The sequence below is a fragment of the Molothrus ater genome, chromosome 3, assembly GCF_012460135.2.
Source record: "Molothrus ater isolate BHLD 08-10-18 breed brown headed cowbird chromosome 3, BPBGC_Mater_1.1, whole genome shotgun sequence".
Classification (NCBI taxonomy): Eukaryota; Metazoa; Chordata; class Aves; order Passeriformes; family Icteridae; genus Molothrus; species Molothrus ater.
In genome coordinates, this window is record NC_050480.2 from 12,387,522 (window position 1) to 12,401,793 (window position 14,272).

The window sequence follows — 14,272 nt, forward strand, 5'->3', positions numbered from 1 at the left end:
GGAAGGCAAGAGACCTGCTGGGTTGGGACTAAAGGGCAGGATGGAAATGTACAGGCTGTGGAAGCAGGGCCAGGTGACCTGGGAAGAGTCCAGAGACACTGTCCAGTTGTGTAGGGGTGGGGTCAGGAAGGCCAGGGCATGGATGGAGCTGAACCTGGCAAGGCATGCACGGAATGACAGGGAAGGCTTCCACAGGTATCTTTCAGAAAAGGAATAGCAGAAAAAAAGCACATCACCCCACCCTCCCCATGAGTAACAGCAGTGAGAAGAGATGAGGAGAAGGCTGAGGTACTCAACATTTTGCCTCAGTTTTTACTGGCAGTCTTCCCACACCTCTTTATTGGGTGGACCTCAAGGCAGGGACAGTGGGAGCAAAGTCACACCCACTGTAAGAGAAGATCACATTTGTGACTGCCTGAGGAACCTGAATGTACAGAAGTCTTTGGAACCCAGTGAGATGCATCCCAGAGTTCTGAGGGAAGTGGCTGATGTAGGGTCCAAGGCACTCTCCATGACACTGGAAAGTGATGGCAGTCAGGTGAAGTCCCTGGTGTGTGGGAAAAGGGAAACATTGCACCCATTTTCAATAAAGGGCAGTAAGGAGGACCCTGGCAGGGACTGACCTGTCAGCCTCACCTCTGTGCCTGGGAAGATCATGGAACAGCTCCTCCTGGAAGCTGTGCTAAGGCCATCAGGGAGGTGACTGGGGACAGCCAGGACAGATTGACCAAGGACAAGTCCTGCCTGACCAGCATCAGTGGGGAAAGGAAGGGCTATGGATGTCATTTATGTGAACTCCTGTAAGGCCTTGACACATTCACAGAATTCACAGAATGGCCAGGTTGGAAGAGACCTTAAAGATCATCGAGTCCAGCCCATGTCCAAACATCTCAACTGAACCCTGGCACCCAGTGCCACATCCAGTCTTTTTTTAATCACATCCAGGGACGGTGACTCCACCACCTTCCCAGGTATTCCCCTACAAACATCCTGCTCCCTAAGTGGCAAAGATGTGGATTTGATGAATAGACTGTTTAGTGGATGAGGAATTGTTTGGATAGTTGCATCCAGAGGGTAGATGCCAGTGGCTAAATCATGTACCTCAGTAGTCTGTACTGGGACCAGTACCATTCACGTTCATCAGCGATAGAGACAGTGGGATCAAGTGCAAGTTCTAATCCAGACCTACTCAGGTTTTTGATGGCAGTTGGCAGACTGTAAATAGCACTAACAAGAAATGCACTGTGGGTACAATCCAGTGAGGCCTGTCTCCTCTTTGCCCAGGTTGCTGAGGGGCAGAGATAAAAGATTGAGGCAGTGCTAGTTGTAGCTGTTGGATTTGTGGTTTTCTAGTTTCAGTAGAAGGCAAACAAGTCACAGGGCTGCTGCTTTTGCGGCCAGCATAAAATCTTGCCAGTGGAGGTGGAACACCCCACATGGTGGGATTCTGCTGGTAGCTGCCTCTTCTCCACTCTAATAGTTACATCCTAAGGACTGTACTTGTTCTGTTTTGGGCAAGATTGCAGTAGCTGAGAATGCCCTGCTGGCAGCCCTCTTCTGATGGATGGCTTTACATCATTTTCTGTCCTCTAGAGATGATGTTGCTTGGCTGGTTTGTAGAGAGTGGTAGCAGATGTCTTTGGTTTATATTATCTCATTGTTTGGACTGCATTAAGCTGTGTTTAATATACTGTACAAGCACTTCTGATCCACTTCAGTGGGTACATCCATCCCTTCAAGACTTAAACAGGCCTGGAAACATGAAGTGATTTCAGCTATAGGAAAACTGGTGAAGGAAAGTGCTTCAGCAGGGGAGGTGTCTGTGTGTAGGCTTGAGGGTTAATTGGAAAGTCTGGGTAGGAGCTGCTTCTTGTTTAAGTACTGAAGTATAAATATTAAATATATGAGTACTGAAATATTAAAAAAATTAAAAGCCAGGCTGAATTCACTTGATTAATTTTAAATAAAAGTGCATTTGATCTTTATTCTTACCAATGAAATGTCTGTTTCAGAGCTGTGATCAGTCTGGTATCACAAGCAAAATGGAATAGAAATAAATGCTTCCCTTTTGTTTTAGGGAAACAGTAACACATTAAAGAGAATGTGTGAATAGTATTTATCTCAGCTGCAAATAGTATTGAAATATTTCATAGTCATAAACTCCTTTGAAAGATTCAGTCCCCCCCCGTCTCAAAGTCTGCTTTGGCAGCATCTTCTGCTTTTGCATCATGTCTAGTGATGGAGTCAATGAAATTACATCACTGGCAATGTTTATATGGTCCTAAAGTGACATGGAATCCTTCAGATACAAATCCTGTATTCCTAAACAAATTAATGGATTTTGTATTTTTGCTTCTCTCACTGCAGTTACTTTCTGTAAGTTGTTGGGTTTTTTTTGGTTTTTTTTTTTTTTTTTGGCTTATGCCTGTGAAGTGGGATAAGTGCATTCCAGTGCTGAATTCCTACCCTACACATTCTTTTCCTGTGGGTTTCTGTGCTGGAATGCTGTCTCCAAAAGGTTCAAGAGTGCTTTGTTTTTCAGTTTCATGTTTTCAAACTGTTCTTTATGTTTTGATACTTGTAGAAACTTAACCTCTTATTTCTAAACTGGCAATATCCTGAGGTTTGCCTTAGTGCTGTGACATATATGTAACAAGCTGGCATTAAAACTGCAGTGTGGCATTGACAGCCCTGGGTGCCTTACCCTGACCTCTCAGGAACCTGACATGAGTTACCAGGCATCTGTCATAAATTGTATTTTGTAGTTGTCTGCACACAATAGAGAAGTTCCAATTTAATGTAAGAATAAGCCTGATTTTACAGTTTAAAGCTGAGCTCTAGGCAAAACAGTTTTCATTTTCATTGCTCCTAAATGAGAAGCTTGGGTTTTTTTTTTTCTGATGAAGTAAAAGTGTAGCAGCATGTGTCTAAGTTGGGTGATCATGCCTAGTTTACTTCTCTGTCTTCTAAATACTACAAATCAGATCACTTTAAAGAAATGTGTATATAAAGTCCAAAAAAAAAATTAAGCATATGCCAGATTCTATAGAGCCTACATTAAAAACTTAACTGCCTTTTGCTGTGCATAAAAATCAAGGGTTTGTTTTGCATCTTGGATGTGATTTTCTTTATGTTGCATTTGAATTTTCATAAAATGCACTAACTCTCAAATAAGGACCCTTCCAGGGTTTGGAAGGCAAATTTTATAAGCATAGGCAGTTATTCTTTTTCTATATTGGTTTCCTGTTGTCTTTTTTTTTTTTTCTTTCCCCTACCCTATTGGGAATACCTGAGTCAATAAATATTTAGGAAATGTTAAATCTTACACAATTATATCTCTTTTCTTGTAATACCTGTGTTGTTCAACAGTAATACTAAATGCCTCTGTGTTTCTGTAATGTTGTAATCTTCAAGACAGAGAAAGAAGAAAAAGTCCTTTTAGAAATAAAGGGGGCAGAGGTCTTCTGAGAAGAAAAGCAGCAACAAAATCTCATCCGTTAAAAGTTTTAACTCTAAAGCATTTCAGAGCCATGTTTGTTAGACTGGACAACATGCAGAAAGAAAAAAGCATCCAAGTTCAATCACTGAATTAGTCTTGATGTAAAAAGTCTTCTGAATTTTTTCAGCTGTGCAGGATCCCATCTTTGTGATCACATCTTTTCTGTGCAGTGTGTGCCAGGTGGGAATATCAGCATGATCATTGCTGTGGTGTTTGTTTCTGATTCCTTCGCCTGCTCAGAGCTTACCAGGCTGCAGCAGTGTTCTTGCCCACACATGCTGTCAGTGTAGCCTTTCATTTTGTGTCCACAGCTAATGCTCTGCCTGGGATTGTAAATAAATTTGATGTACAGAGCTGCTTGTTAATATTTAGGATTTTCAAGCAGAAAGCTACTTTGTAGTTTTTTTGTAAGATTGTAATACTTTTTCCACATGCATCCTCCCTTCCTTCTTATTAATCATTGGGGCCTCCTTTCCTTAGCAATCCTGGCACTGTCTGGTGCTGTCTCCTCCAGGTTCTTCTTCCATTAGCTGCTGAAGTATAACCAGAAACCCTCACAAAGCCCAAGTCAAACACCCAGCACACTTGAAAACCATTCTTAGAAGGAAGTGGAGGCAATATAAGGCTTTCAGTCCCTCTGTGCAGACTTCCTGATCTCAGTAGCTGCCTGGCAGAATCTCCCAAAGGATCTGGGCTTGAGCTGCCCAACAACTGGACAGAGCATAAGGGTTGGGCAGCTAGAGTGTGCTGAGAGGAGCAGCTGTGTCTGATGGTGGTACCTGGTTGTAGCTGGAGCTGGCAGTAAGCTTTGTGTTACAAGTGTTGCTGGACCCTGTGGATAACAGGTCATGGAACTCCATACTTGGAAACACAATTTCCATTTTAAAAAATAGTCCCTAATGTTCCAAAGAAAAACTGAAGCCACAAGTTCATCACCAGACCTCTTTGAGAGGCTGGAGTTCAAAGGCACAGTAATGCCTTTTGAATGGGTGTGGCTGAAAAGATACCAGGGATTGCTGGGGGCATCTTAAAGACTCAAGTCAGTATTAGCCCTTTCTAGGGGGTGAATTTGGGCCAAAAAAAGTTGTTGGTATCAACAGAGAATGTCCTGGGAAACAGAGGCACAGGAAATAGGAAGTCTGGGATGAGGTGGTTGCTCAGAATGTGTTTCTGACAAACAGCAGCTCTGTTGGTCTAGCTGACTGGAGTTTAACAGTGATGCACACAGGTGATGGTCAGACTTGGTCTCAACAGATGCAGAAACCCACTGGGTTTAACTGCATCAACTCAAAGCCAGCCCTTCAGCTTAAGCTGGCTCTGATTAAGGTGGGCTGGGCTCTTTAATGCAGTTTCTCTTCATGGACATTGAATGTTACAGGATCTTGCTCAGCAGAAAGCCTTGACTTTCTAACCCACGAGTCAGGTTATAGAGGAATCTGAAATACAGATTTATTTTGGTTTTTTCCCACCCTTTGAAGGACCATTTCCTTCACAGAGTCTTACAGCAAATTCCTACTTTCTTCTGAATCAGAAGTTAAGTTTTCCAAGTTAAATAGTGGTGCTTGTGGAGATCCTGCAGGCCACATGAGAAAGGCTCTGTTTGTTTGCAGCTTCTACCTGGAATCCAAAATGACTGTAATTAAGCACACCTGAAATACCCCTCTTCTTTCATCATGGTGCTGTAGTCAAAAACATTTGGCACTCAGAGGGAGAATAATGTGTGAAGTAATTAAAAATATGTCAGACCATGTTTAGCAATATTTTAATTGAAATTGTGTATTCCATCAGGAGAATCAGGCTTGCCTTTATATACCAAATTGTCATTTTAGATAAGTTTCTCTGAGAGCTTCATTTTAAGGGAAAATTTAGAGGAAAAAAAAAGTGATTCCTTTCAGGATAAGAAGTCAAAAGCCTGCCTGTTGGCATGAAGGCATATTTCTGAGGAGATGTTTGGATTCCCCTGTCTGTTAGTGTGTCGCTTCCTTGAGAACTCTGAAACCATCTTGACCCACTTAGGATTGGATTTCTTTAAAGTTCTTGAAAAAAACATCCTCTGTTCTGAATATCTACAGAATGTAAATGTCTTCCATTTGACTTCATTTGTTACCCAGAGGAGTCTGAGGAGCCAAGCTGTGCACATGGCTAGCACTTCTTTGGAGAATCTTTAATCCATGCACTGCCTTTCCTGACTGCAATCCTCAGAGCAGGGAGAAGAGCATACTACCTTGATTTCCTCGTTAAGCTGGATGTATTTCTGATTTTTTGTAGTCAGTGTTTGATGGAGTCCCACAGCAATTCACAGCACAGTGAAACAGGGTGCTGACTGCCTAGGCTGGCAGTAGATTGAGTAATTTCCACGTGATAGGTAGTAGCAACTCCAGGCCTGAGGCATTCCTGGGAGTAGATCATGTGAGCATGGAATCCAGTTACTCTGAGCAGTAGCAGGAACTTGGGGAGGGTTGTTTGTTTTGGTTTTGGGTTTTTTTATTGGTTTGGTTTTGGGGTTTGTTTGTTGTTCGGGTTTTTTTTTTTAGTGCACAAGTATAACAAGTCTCATGCTGAGCAGGTCTAAATAACTAACTTAGGTGGCTACAGGAAAAATGGTGCTGCTGGAGAAAGGCTTGGGTTAGAGCTTTCAGGAGCTTGCATCTAAGCTATCCACAAATTACAGCACATCACTTGGTGGTTGTCTACCATCTCCAATAAGAAATGCTTCTTCCTGTCTTTCAGTTTAGTTTCTATTCTTCTGCTTGGGCAAAATGGGCATGAAATACCATTGAAGTTCACCTTAAGAATAGGTTGAATTTGAATATTAAAATGTTCCAGGACCATGTCAGGAAAATGCTGTGGAAGGGCTGACACAGTTACTTAGCAAGGCCCTGGAAGTAGAAGTGGAGAAATCATCAGGCAGGAAACAATTATTTTGCCAGATGAATTCTCAGGTGGGCCAGTTCATGGTGCTGCTCTGTGGTTGGCACAGAAGGAACATGCCTGGCATGGCTTTGTGCAATGACCTTTTTTATCCCTGCCCACAGCAATACTGTTTATAATGCTCTTGTTTAAATACAGTTATGTTGTAAGTCTGCTGCTACTGTTAGAGTGTCTCTGTGTACACCATTTAAAAAAAGAGAAAAAGGAAAAAAATTTACCACTTGGCCACTGAGACTGATCCAACTCTGGAAAAATTACTGAATTCCTGCATTCTTATTATTTATTTTGACCAGTTGTTTCAAAGAAATTCAGCACACTTCTTCCTAAAGAAACCATATTTTTGCCAAATGTCTATAGTTCCTGGCCTGAAAACAAGCAGGTAGTTTCTCCATAGCACTGTCCTTTTTGTGTTGGGCCTGTGGGCTTTATGGCCTTTGAAAGGAGTCTGATCCTTGTAGCTGCTGAGGAAACCTGATACTGGGTCCTATTCAATGTGCTATATCTAGAGTTGCCATTTTTTCTTGGTATTCCATGAGTAGTCATAAATAGCAGTGCAAACATAGTGTCTTTGAAACGGTATTTTATTTTTGGAAAAATGAAATTATATAGTGTCAATAGTTGTTTTGATTAGCTATATAAGTACTTACATGTTGTCAGTTTTGGTACTGTTCCTTTTAAATGAGGATTGAATTTAAAGGGAAGGGAATAACCTTCATTTAAAAAAGGACTTTTACAGGAAACTGCATGTTTTGTGTCTTAAGGGTTATTTTGAAAGCTGCAACATCCATAGAAACAGGATAGCAGGCTTTGAAGTGAAAGCATATGCCAACCCAACAGTGGTGCGGTGTGAAATCCATCACGGCCAGACTGGAGGAATCTATGTGCATGAAAAAGGAAGAGGACAATTCATAGAGAACAAAATCTATGCAAACAATTTTGCAGGTGTTTGGATTACCTCAAACAGTGACCCAACAATAAGGTATTGTTTTCCTCATTATTATTTCAGTATGTAGAAGAAGGAGAGATTTGATAGGGATGGGATAAGTGCACGCTAATTTAAGTATGGGGAGCTGTAAATATTCCTGTATCTGTAGAAATGAAATTTCTCTGTGTGTTCAGTTGAGCTACATTTTATTTGTGTATGCACTTAGAGGTAGGTCTTTCTCAAAGCAACAGAAAATAAATTCTTTATTTTAAATCTGAATGGGGTACAGTCCTGGCCACTACATACATATATAGTATTGTACAATGTATAAGAATAACGTCATAATGTTGATTTTTTTTCTTAGGGGGAATGCAATTTTTAATGGGAATCAAGGTGGTGTTTATATCTTTGGTGATGGAAGAGGCCTTATTGAAGGAAATGACATTTATGGTAAGCTGATTTGCTTGCTGCATATTGATTTCTGAGAAAAACGATGTGTAAGTTGTATTAAATTCCACTTTTATTGGCAGGTAATGCATTAGCAGGAATACAGATCCGAACAAACAGCTGTCCCATCGTTCGACACAATAAGATTCATGATGGTCAACATGGAGGAATTTATGTAGTAAGTGCAGCCTAGGACAGGCACAGACTTGTGTTCTGTTTTAGAAATGTAAAGGGGGAAAGTACCCTATGTGAAATCTTTGTGCTTAGAATGCTTGAGCTCCTTATGTTAGAAACCAGGTTCATGGTAAGCAACTGAAGCTGGTGCTGCTATTTAAAAGACTAAGGTTTTTATAAATGCCACTAAATTTTTCTTATTACAGAGTAAAATATTTAAAATGGGATAGATTACAGAATTTTATCGTTGCATGGTTGAAAGCTTTTTGAAATGATTTAGCTTTTATAGGAGTATGTCATAATTTAAAAAAAAGTCTGTTCAGCTCTTTTGGAGTATAATGTGTTTACCACTAACCTCAGAGAAGATTTTTTTTTTACTGCCTTCAGGATGATAGAAATTGGAATTGTTGTATTGCAAAAGTGGGAAATAAAGCCCAATTCCCAATGTGTGCAAGGGCTCTGCTAACTGAACTGAAAGAGCTGTCAGGTTCCCTTAAGCAATATCAGATTTTCAGAAATATGTGTCTGTCTTTCTGCCAAAGGTTACCTAAGGTCTAGCTAACGCTGCAAGTGTGCAGCTTCCTCTCTTCATTGAGTAAATTTAACCAGAACAGCTTCTTGCCCTGACTGAGAAAACTGTTGTTTGACCTCTGAGCCCAGACGTGTGGTGACCTTCAGAGCCATGCCAGCTTTTTGTCCATCTTGGGGACAGAGCTGGGTGTAGATTTAAGAACCACAAGCCAGAGCCTTCATGTGAGTGCACAGCACTGGGGAGGCATCTCTCCTACCAGCAGCCAGCAGACATTTACAAATAGCACTGCAGAGCCTTGAAACAGAATGACTTACATGCAGGGTGTTCTTTGTTTCATGGCAAATATTCAAAATCATGATATGCTGTTATTTAAAAAAATGGTGAAAAAGCTTACTCAAATGGAAAGGAATTACTTTGCTGCAGTAAAGAAGCCGGGTGGGAGGAATGGGTAAAGCAGAAAAAATAGTATTGGTGTTTAGCAGGTTTTCTTAACTCTTAAACCATCTTGTATTTAGCATGAAAAAGGACAAGGTGTGATTGAGGAGAACGAAGTTTACAGCAATACATTGGCTGGAGTCTGGGTGACAACAGGGAGCACTCCAGTCTTGAGGAGAAACAGAATACACAGTGGGAAACAAGTGAGTTTTGCTCTGTGGTTACAAGGGGGCCACAGAAAAGGAAGTCCTGTGGTTTTATGCCTCATTAATTTGGAACTAATAATATAATTCTTGATGTGTTAGGTTGGAGTTTATTTTTATGACAATGGACATGGCGTGTTAGAAGACAATGACATCTATAATCACATGTACTCAGGGGTTCAGATAAGGTAACATTTATTCTGATTTTCTGCCAAAACCGACGTAGCTTGTTATGTGCTCTATTGTGTCTTTTTAGCTGTTCTTGTCATTTTGTTTATAAAAATAACTTTTTTGAAATCCAGTATGTCTGAATACCCTCTGCTTTAACCTACAAGAAAGTTACCAAAAATACAGCCTGGGTATTGACTGGAATGTGTGGCCCTTGAAGTCTGTAAAGATAAATTATGTTTGCATGTTTGGAAAGAATTGTATTTTACTAAGATTGTTAAGCAGTGAGATCCATGGGGCACTTCTTTAGAAGTATTTGAGATGTTTGGCCTTGGGGTATAGTAAATGACTATAAATGACTTATTTTAATGACTTTTAAATTACTTCTTTGCTTTAGAACTGGAAGCAACCCCAAAATCAGACGCAACAAGATCTGGGGTGGTCAGAATGGTGGTATTCTTGTCTATAATTCTGGTAGGTTTGTTTCTCATGTTTATCCAGAATTGTTTGTGGTCTGTGGTGTTATATTATCTTCTCATTTATTAGACATTTTGATTTTATTTTTTTTCTACCCTTCCTTCAATTTTAGGGCTTGGATTTATAGAAGACAATGAAATTTTTGATAATGCAATGGCTGGTGTATGGATTAAAACAGACAGTAATCCTACACTAAGGAGAAATAAAATCCATGATGGAAGAGATGGAGGCATCTGTATATTTAATGGGGGAAGAGGTAACTTTTTCCCTTACTGTTTTTCACTGAATGTTCTGGATAAGAGTTAAATTTCAGTTTAAGCAGTGTTCTTTTTAAAGTGCTCTTTAGAAACACAGCTCTTGTCTTCTGGAGTGATAAAATAGTTATAGCGAACATACCCTAATGCTTTTTAGCCTTAATTACATTAGTAATACTGAAATCTGTGGGAGGCAGAGAGGTAATTAATCTCATCCAAGATAACTGTTAGATTGCTGCTTAAGGACAGTCCTTTTATGCCATTTGCTTTTCTAAGCTTTGCCATTTGACTGAAACACAGTGTTGGATTCAAGTCACGTAGCCAAAATCATGCACCTGAGCAGTTTAGGTTCTGCCAGAGTGTCCAAGATTCAGGGGAAAAAATCCACAGATCTTTAAGGAATCTTTTTTGTACTTGTAAATTCAGAAGTGGTCCCTGTCTGAAATCCCCTGACTGTTGTGTGTCCTGATACCAACTTCTGATATTCTGTAGATAATCACTTGCTCTAAGTGAGCTTTAATTTTAACCCAGCATTTTAAAGTAATCCTGTCCTATAACAAAAAAGTGATTGCCTTTTGGCAGCCTGTTCATTTTAAAAGACAACAAGAGAGAGGTGTTAGAAAAATTAAAGAAAAATTTGGAAGGCAGAAAGATTTAGTTTTCTGCAGTGGTGCCTATGATCGCAAATTCCATGCTGCGTACTGAAAAAATACACTTCCAAAATTATACACTGAGAACTATTTTAAACTGGTATCACTGATGTCAGTGCTACTGGTGCATATTCTCCAAATGAAAGGAGTTATTAACAGGATTGTGACACATAAGATCCTTTGAAAATATTTCACATAAAGGTTACAGGTCAGGAAATGCTCCCAAGCTCAAATGTAACATCTGTTGGTCTGTCATAGGTCTTCTGGAAGAGAATGATATCTTCAGGAATGCTCAAGCTGGTGTTCTTATCAGCACCAATAGCCACCCTGTGCTAAGGAAAAACCGAATATTCGATGGTTTTGCTGCAGGTTTGTGCTGTTTAAATCAAATTTGGAAGCTTGGAGTGAGCTATTCACAAAGCTTACTCAGTTTCTTTACCCCATGGTATTTAGATGTTTTAAAAGAGACTGGGATATTCTTCAGTGTATTCTAAAAGTCATTTGAAAATTCATTTGAGAATTGTAGTCAAGGTATATTTACAGCATGTTGGGAAATGGCACATATTCTGTCTTGTCATTTTTTTGTGAAATACTTTTCATTATTTTATTTTAGAAGCAATTGGTAACGTTGTCTAGGATATATTCATAGTTGATGTGCTGGATGCTGGTATGAATATCTTATCACTGCTTTAAAACCTAGGAAACTGAGCAAATACACATTTTAAAGAGATTTGAATTGCATCTCAAGTTCAACTTTCTCACTCCTCAAAGTTGAAAAATTGTAAAGATGAGCGTTTCTTTCTCCAAAAGTGATGAAGAATGTTTAACAGTGATTTTTTGCAATTTTACTGTTTAATCATCACAGTTTCATGCGTCTTGCATTCCATTCCATTTCAACTAAAATTGCATTCTTGAGTTTTCTCCCATCTTTCTTTCAGAAGAAGCAAGTTTTCTGAGAAGAGCCTCTAAAGGTGTTGTTTCAGTGTGGTGGGGGGGAAGGATAGGTTGCTGTCAAGAGCAGTCCTGGACAAATGACTTGGAAGACACGGGTTACTGATAAAAGCTGAGAATTAAAGAAATGAATTTTAGGTGCCCATCTTGAGAACTTTTTTAAAAAGATATTTTAAAAAGGGTAAGGTATGTGCACAAGAACTTTCAAATGTACATGAAGATGACAGCTCTAAGCACCCAAAAATCATATCCCCTTTGAAAATAAACATGATCATAGTACCATTTTATTATCAGATAAACTAGTAGTGTGTTGTTCCTCCCAGAGACCATGCATGCCAGCTGTAGCTCTTTGAAAGGATTCAACAGCAGCATTTGAACAGTTTTATAACAAGTTACAGTGCAGTTTTGTAGCTATGTAATTTTCCTTTTTTCCCCTTGAGTTTGTGATGGCTTAAAAAAATAAACAACCAAGCTGTAGATGACGAGAGAAGTACAAATGCACAACCACCAGGAATTTAACTTTGCCACTCTCTTCTCTCTCCTTTGTTCCCCTGACCCACTCAAGGTATTGAAATAACAAATCATGCGACTGCAACATTAGAAGGCAATCAGATTTTCAACAACCGCTTTGGAGGTTTATTTCTAGCATCTGGTGTCAATGTCACGATGAAAGGTGAGCCCGAGTCCTCCTGGCTTGCGTTTGGTCACTTGTTTGGTGCTGCTGGCTTGTGGCTTTATGGTACCCTTTGTGGCTCACAGCTGGTACCACCTGAAGCAGAGTTGTGACTAAGTTTCAGCTGAAGGTTATGAGCCACATTAAGCTGTGTTAAGATTTTTAGACAGATGGGTTCAAAGGTAAATGAAGGTTTTACTGTTATATTAAAACTGTGATCAGCTCTTCTGTCTCAAAGTCACTTCTTGAACCAGTTCCTGATCTTCGGCCCATCTCAGACTCCAATACTACTGATTTAGTACAATAGAAAGTATTTTTCTCGCATATCCAAAAGCAAGTGTCCAGTAAAGAAACATGCCTCACTTGGCTTTTAGGATCTAAAAGCATGAACATTTTCAATCCCAAACATCTTTTTTCAGAAAATATGAACAGTTCACATACATAAAATTCCCTTGTATAGTGGGGAAGTGTGCATGAGACAGGATCCTCTTCGACGAGATGGGAATGATGGTTTTAATGCCAGACAGCTTGAGGAGGTTATTCAAGAAGAAAAAGGTTCAGTTTGCAGGAGTTTTATGTACTTTGCTGTACATAAAGCTGTTGAACCCTTTCCTGTGAAATATTTGTGCCTCTTAAAACACAGGCTCTGGCTGCCTGCTTCCCAGCACCTGGGCTTCCCAATGACATCACTCAGTGCTCTGATGCTGCTGGGAGTGGGCAAAACTTTTTGAGGTGCACTTTGGGAGTAGAAAGAAGATCAGGTAGATCAGTAACAGAGGGGATTATCAAATTTGCTGTGCCTTGGACACATCTTAGAAGTACTGGAACTGGTCAGACCTAATTTCCACTTCCATTGTGTTGGAAAGTACTTTATTCCTAAACTTTCCTGGGGAAAGAGCCATCCTTTTCCTCTTTCTAAGGGATGTGTAAAAGGCCTTATGGTAAATGAGAGGCTCCTCAGCAGAAAGGAGCTTACACCTGCTAGGAAGGCTTGTGTGTCTCTAAGCATTTATTAACAGCCAAGTTCAAAAGGAGGCTGTCAAGTATTTCGTGCCACATGTGCAAAGAGGAACAGTGTTACTTTCTTCAGGAGTGCATGGCACTCTGGGCATGTGGGCATTGAGGATTTTCTATTCTTAAATGCCAGAGCTGAAATGCAGGTATAGAACTAATTGTTCCTAATGGGCCCTTGGGTTAAATGCATCAAGGAAAAAAGTGTCATTGATCCAGATGTGATTAGTCCTGGTTTTTCCCCCCAACAGATAACAAAATAATGAACAATCAAGATGCCATAGAGAAAGCTGTCAGTAGAGGCCAGTGTTTATATAAGATCTCAAGCTACACCAGCTACCCGATGCATGACTTCTACAGGTAACAGGTTCCTTCCCCTCACCTACAGAAAGGGGGTTTGTACTGGAAAGCCTTTCTCTTCCTGCAAGGCCCCTAGAACAGTTGCTGCGTGTGGGTGAACACACAAATGTGTGCTCTTCCTCAGCTGCAACAGAAGAGGATTTAATAAGTTCCCATTTTCTGGAATTGACTTTGGGCTTGAGGAAAACAGATTGTTTCTGTGAACCTGAGCCCAGGGCATTGCACAGCACGACTGTGATAAAAGTAACAAAAAGTGTATGTGAAATCCAAGTTTGTGTAAAATTCTCAAACTTCACAGTCCTGTGCGCCCTCTTTCCTTCAGTGCATTTCTGGCCCTCCAGCCTCCTGGAGCCCTTTCCCTGAGAGCTGCTCAGGTTCTGGTTCCTGCCTAACGTCCTGCTTTTCCCTGCAGATGTCACACCTGCAACACCACAGACCGTAATGCCATCTGTGTGAACTGCATCAAGAAGTGCCATCAAGGACACGACGTAGAATTCATTAGACATGATAGGTACGTTCCCAGGCAGGGTGTGGGGCTGCTCCCAGAGCAGGAGGGCATGGCCACTAAGAGCTGTCTCTCTG

The 14,272-nt window shown here is 40.4% G+C and overlaps 1 protein-coding gene across 2 annotated transcripts in view; it reads left to right on the forward strand.

Annotated features, from left to right (window-relative positions):
• The window catches only part of FBXO11 (F-box protein 11), a 70,799-nt gene that overhangs the window by 55,184 nt on the left and 1,343 nt on the right, over window positions 1–14,272 (forward strand). For both annotated transcript variants that reach the window (XM_036381362.2, XM_036381363.2), the window contains exons 12-22: window positions 7,192–7,409; window positions 7,720–7,805; window positions 7,886–7,980; window positions 9,024–9,146; window positions 9,249–9,334; window positions 9,712–9,788; window positions 9,904–10,047; window positions 10,954–11,064; window positions 12,212–12,319; window positions 13,582–13,690; window positions 14,103–14,201. In XM_036381362.2, coding sequence (XP_036237255.1) covers window positions 7,192–7,409; window positions 7,720–7,805; window positions 7,886–7,980; window positions 9,024–9,146; window positions 9,249–9,334; window positions 9,712–9,788; window positions 9,904–10,047; window positions 10,954–11,064; window positions 12,212–12,319; window positions 13,582–13,690; window positions 14,103–14,201 — 1,256 coding nt within the window. The remainder of the gene's footprint in view (window positions 1–7,191; window positions 7,410–7,719; window positions 7,806–7,885; window positions 7,981–9,023; window positions 9,147–9,248; window positions 9,335–9,711; window positions 9,789–9,903; window positions 10,048–10,953; window positions 11,065–12,211; window positions 12,320–13,581; window positions 13,691–14,102; window positions 14,202–14,272) is intronic.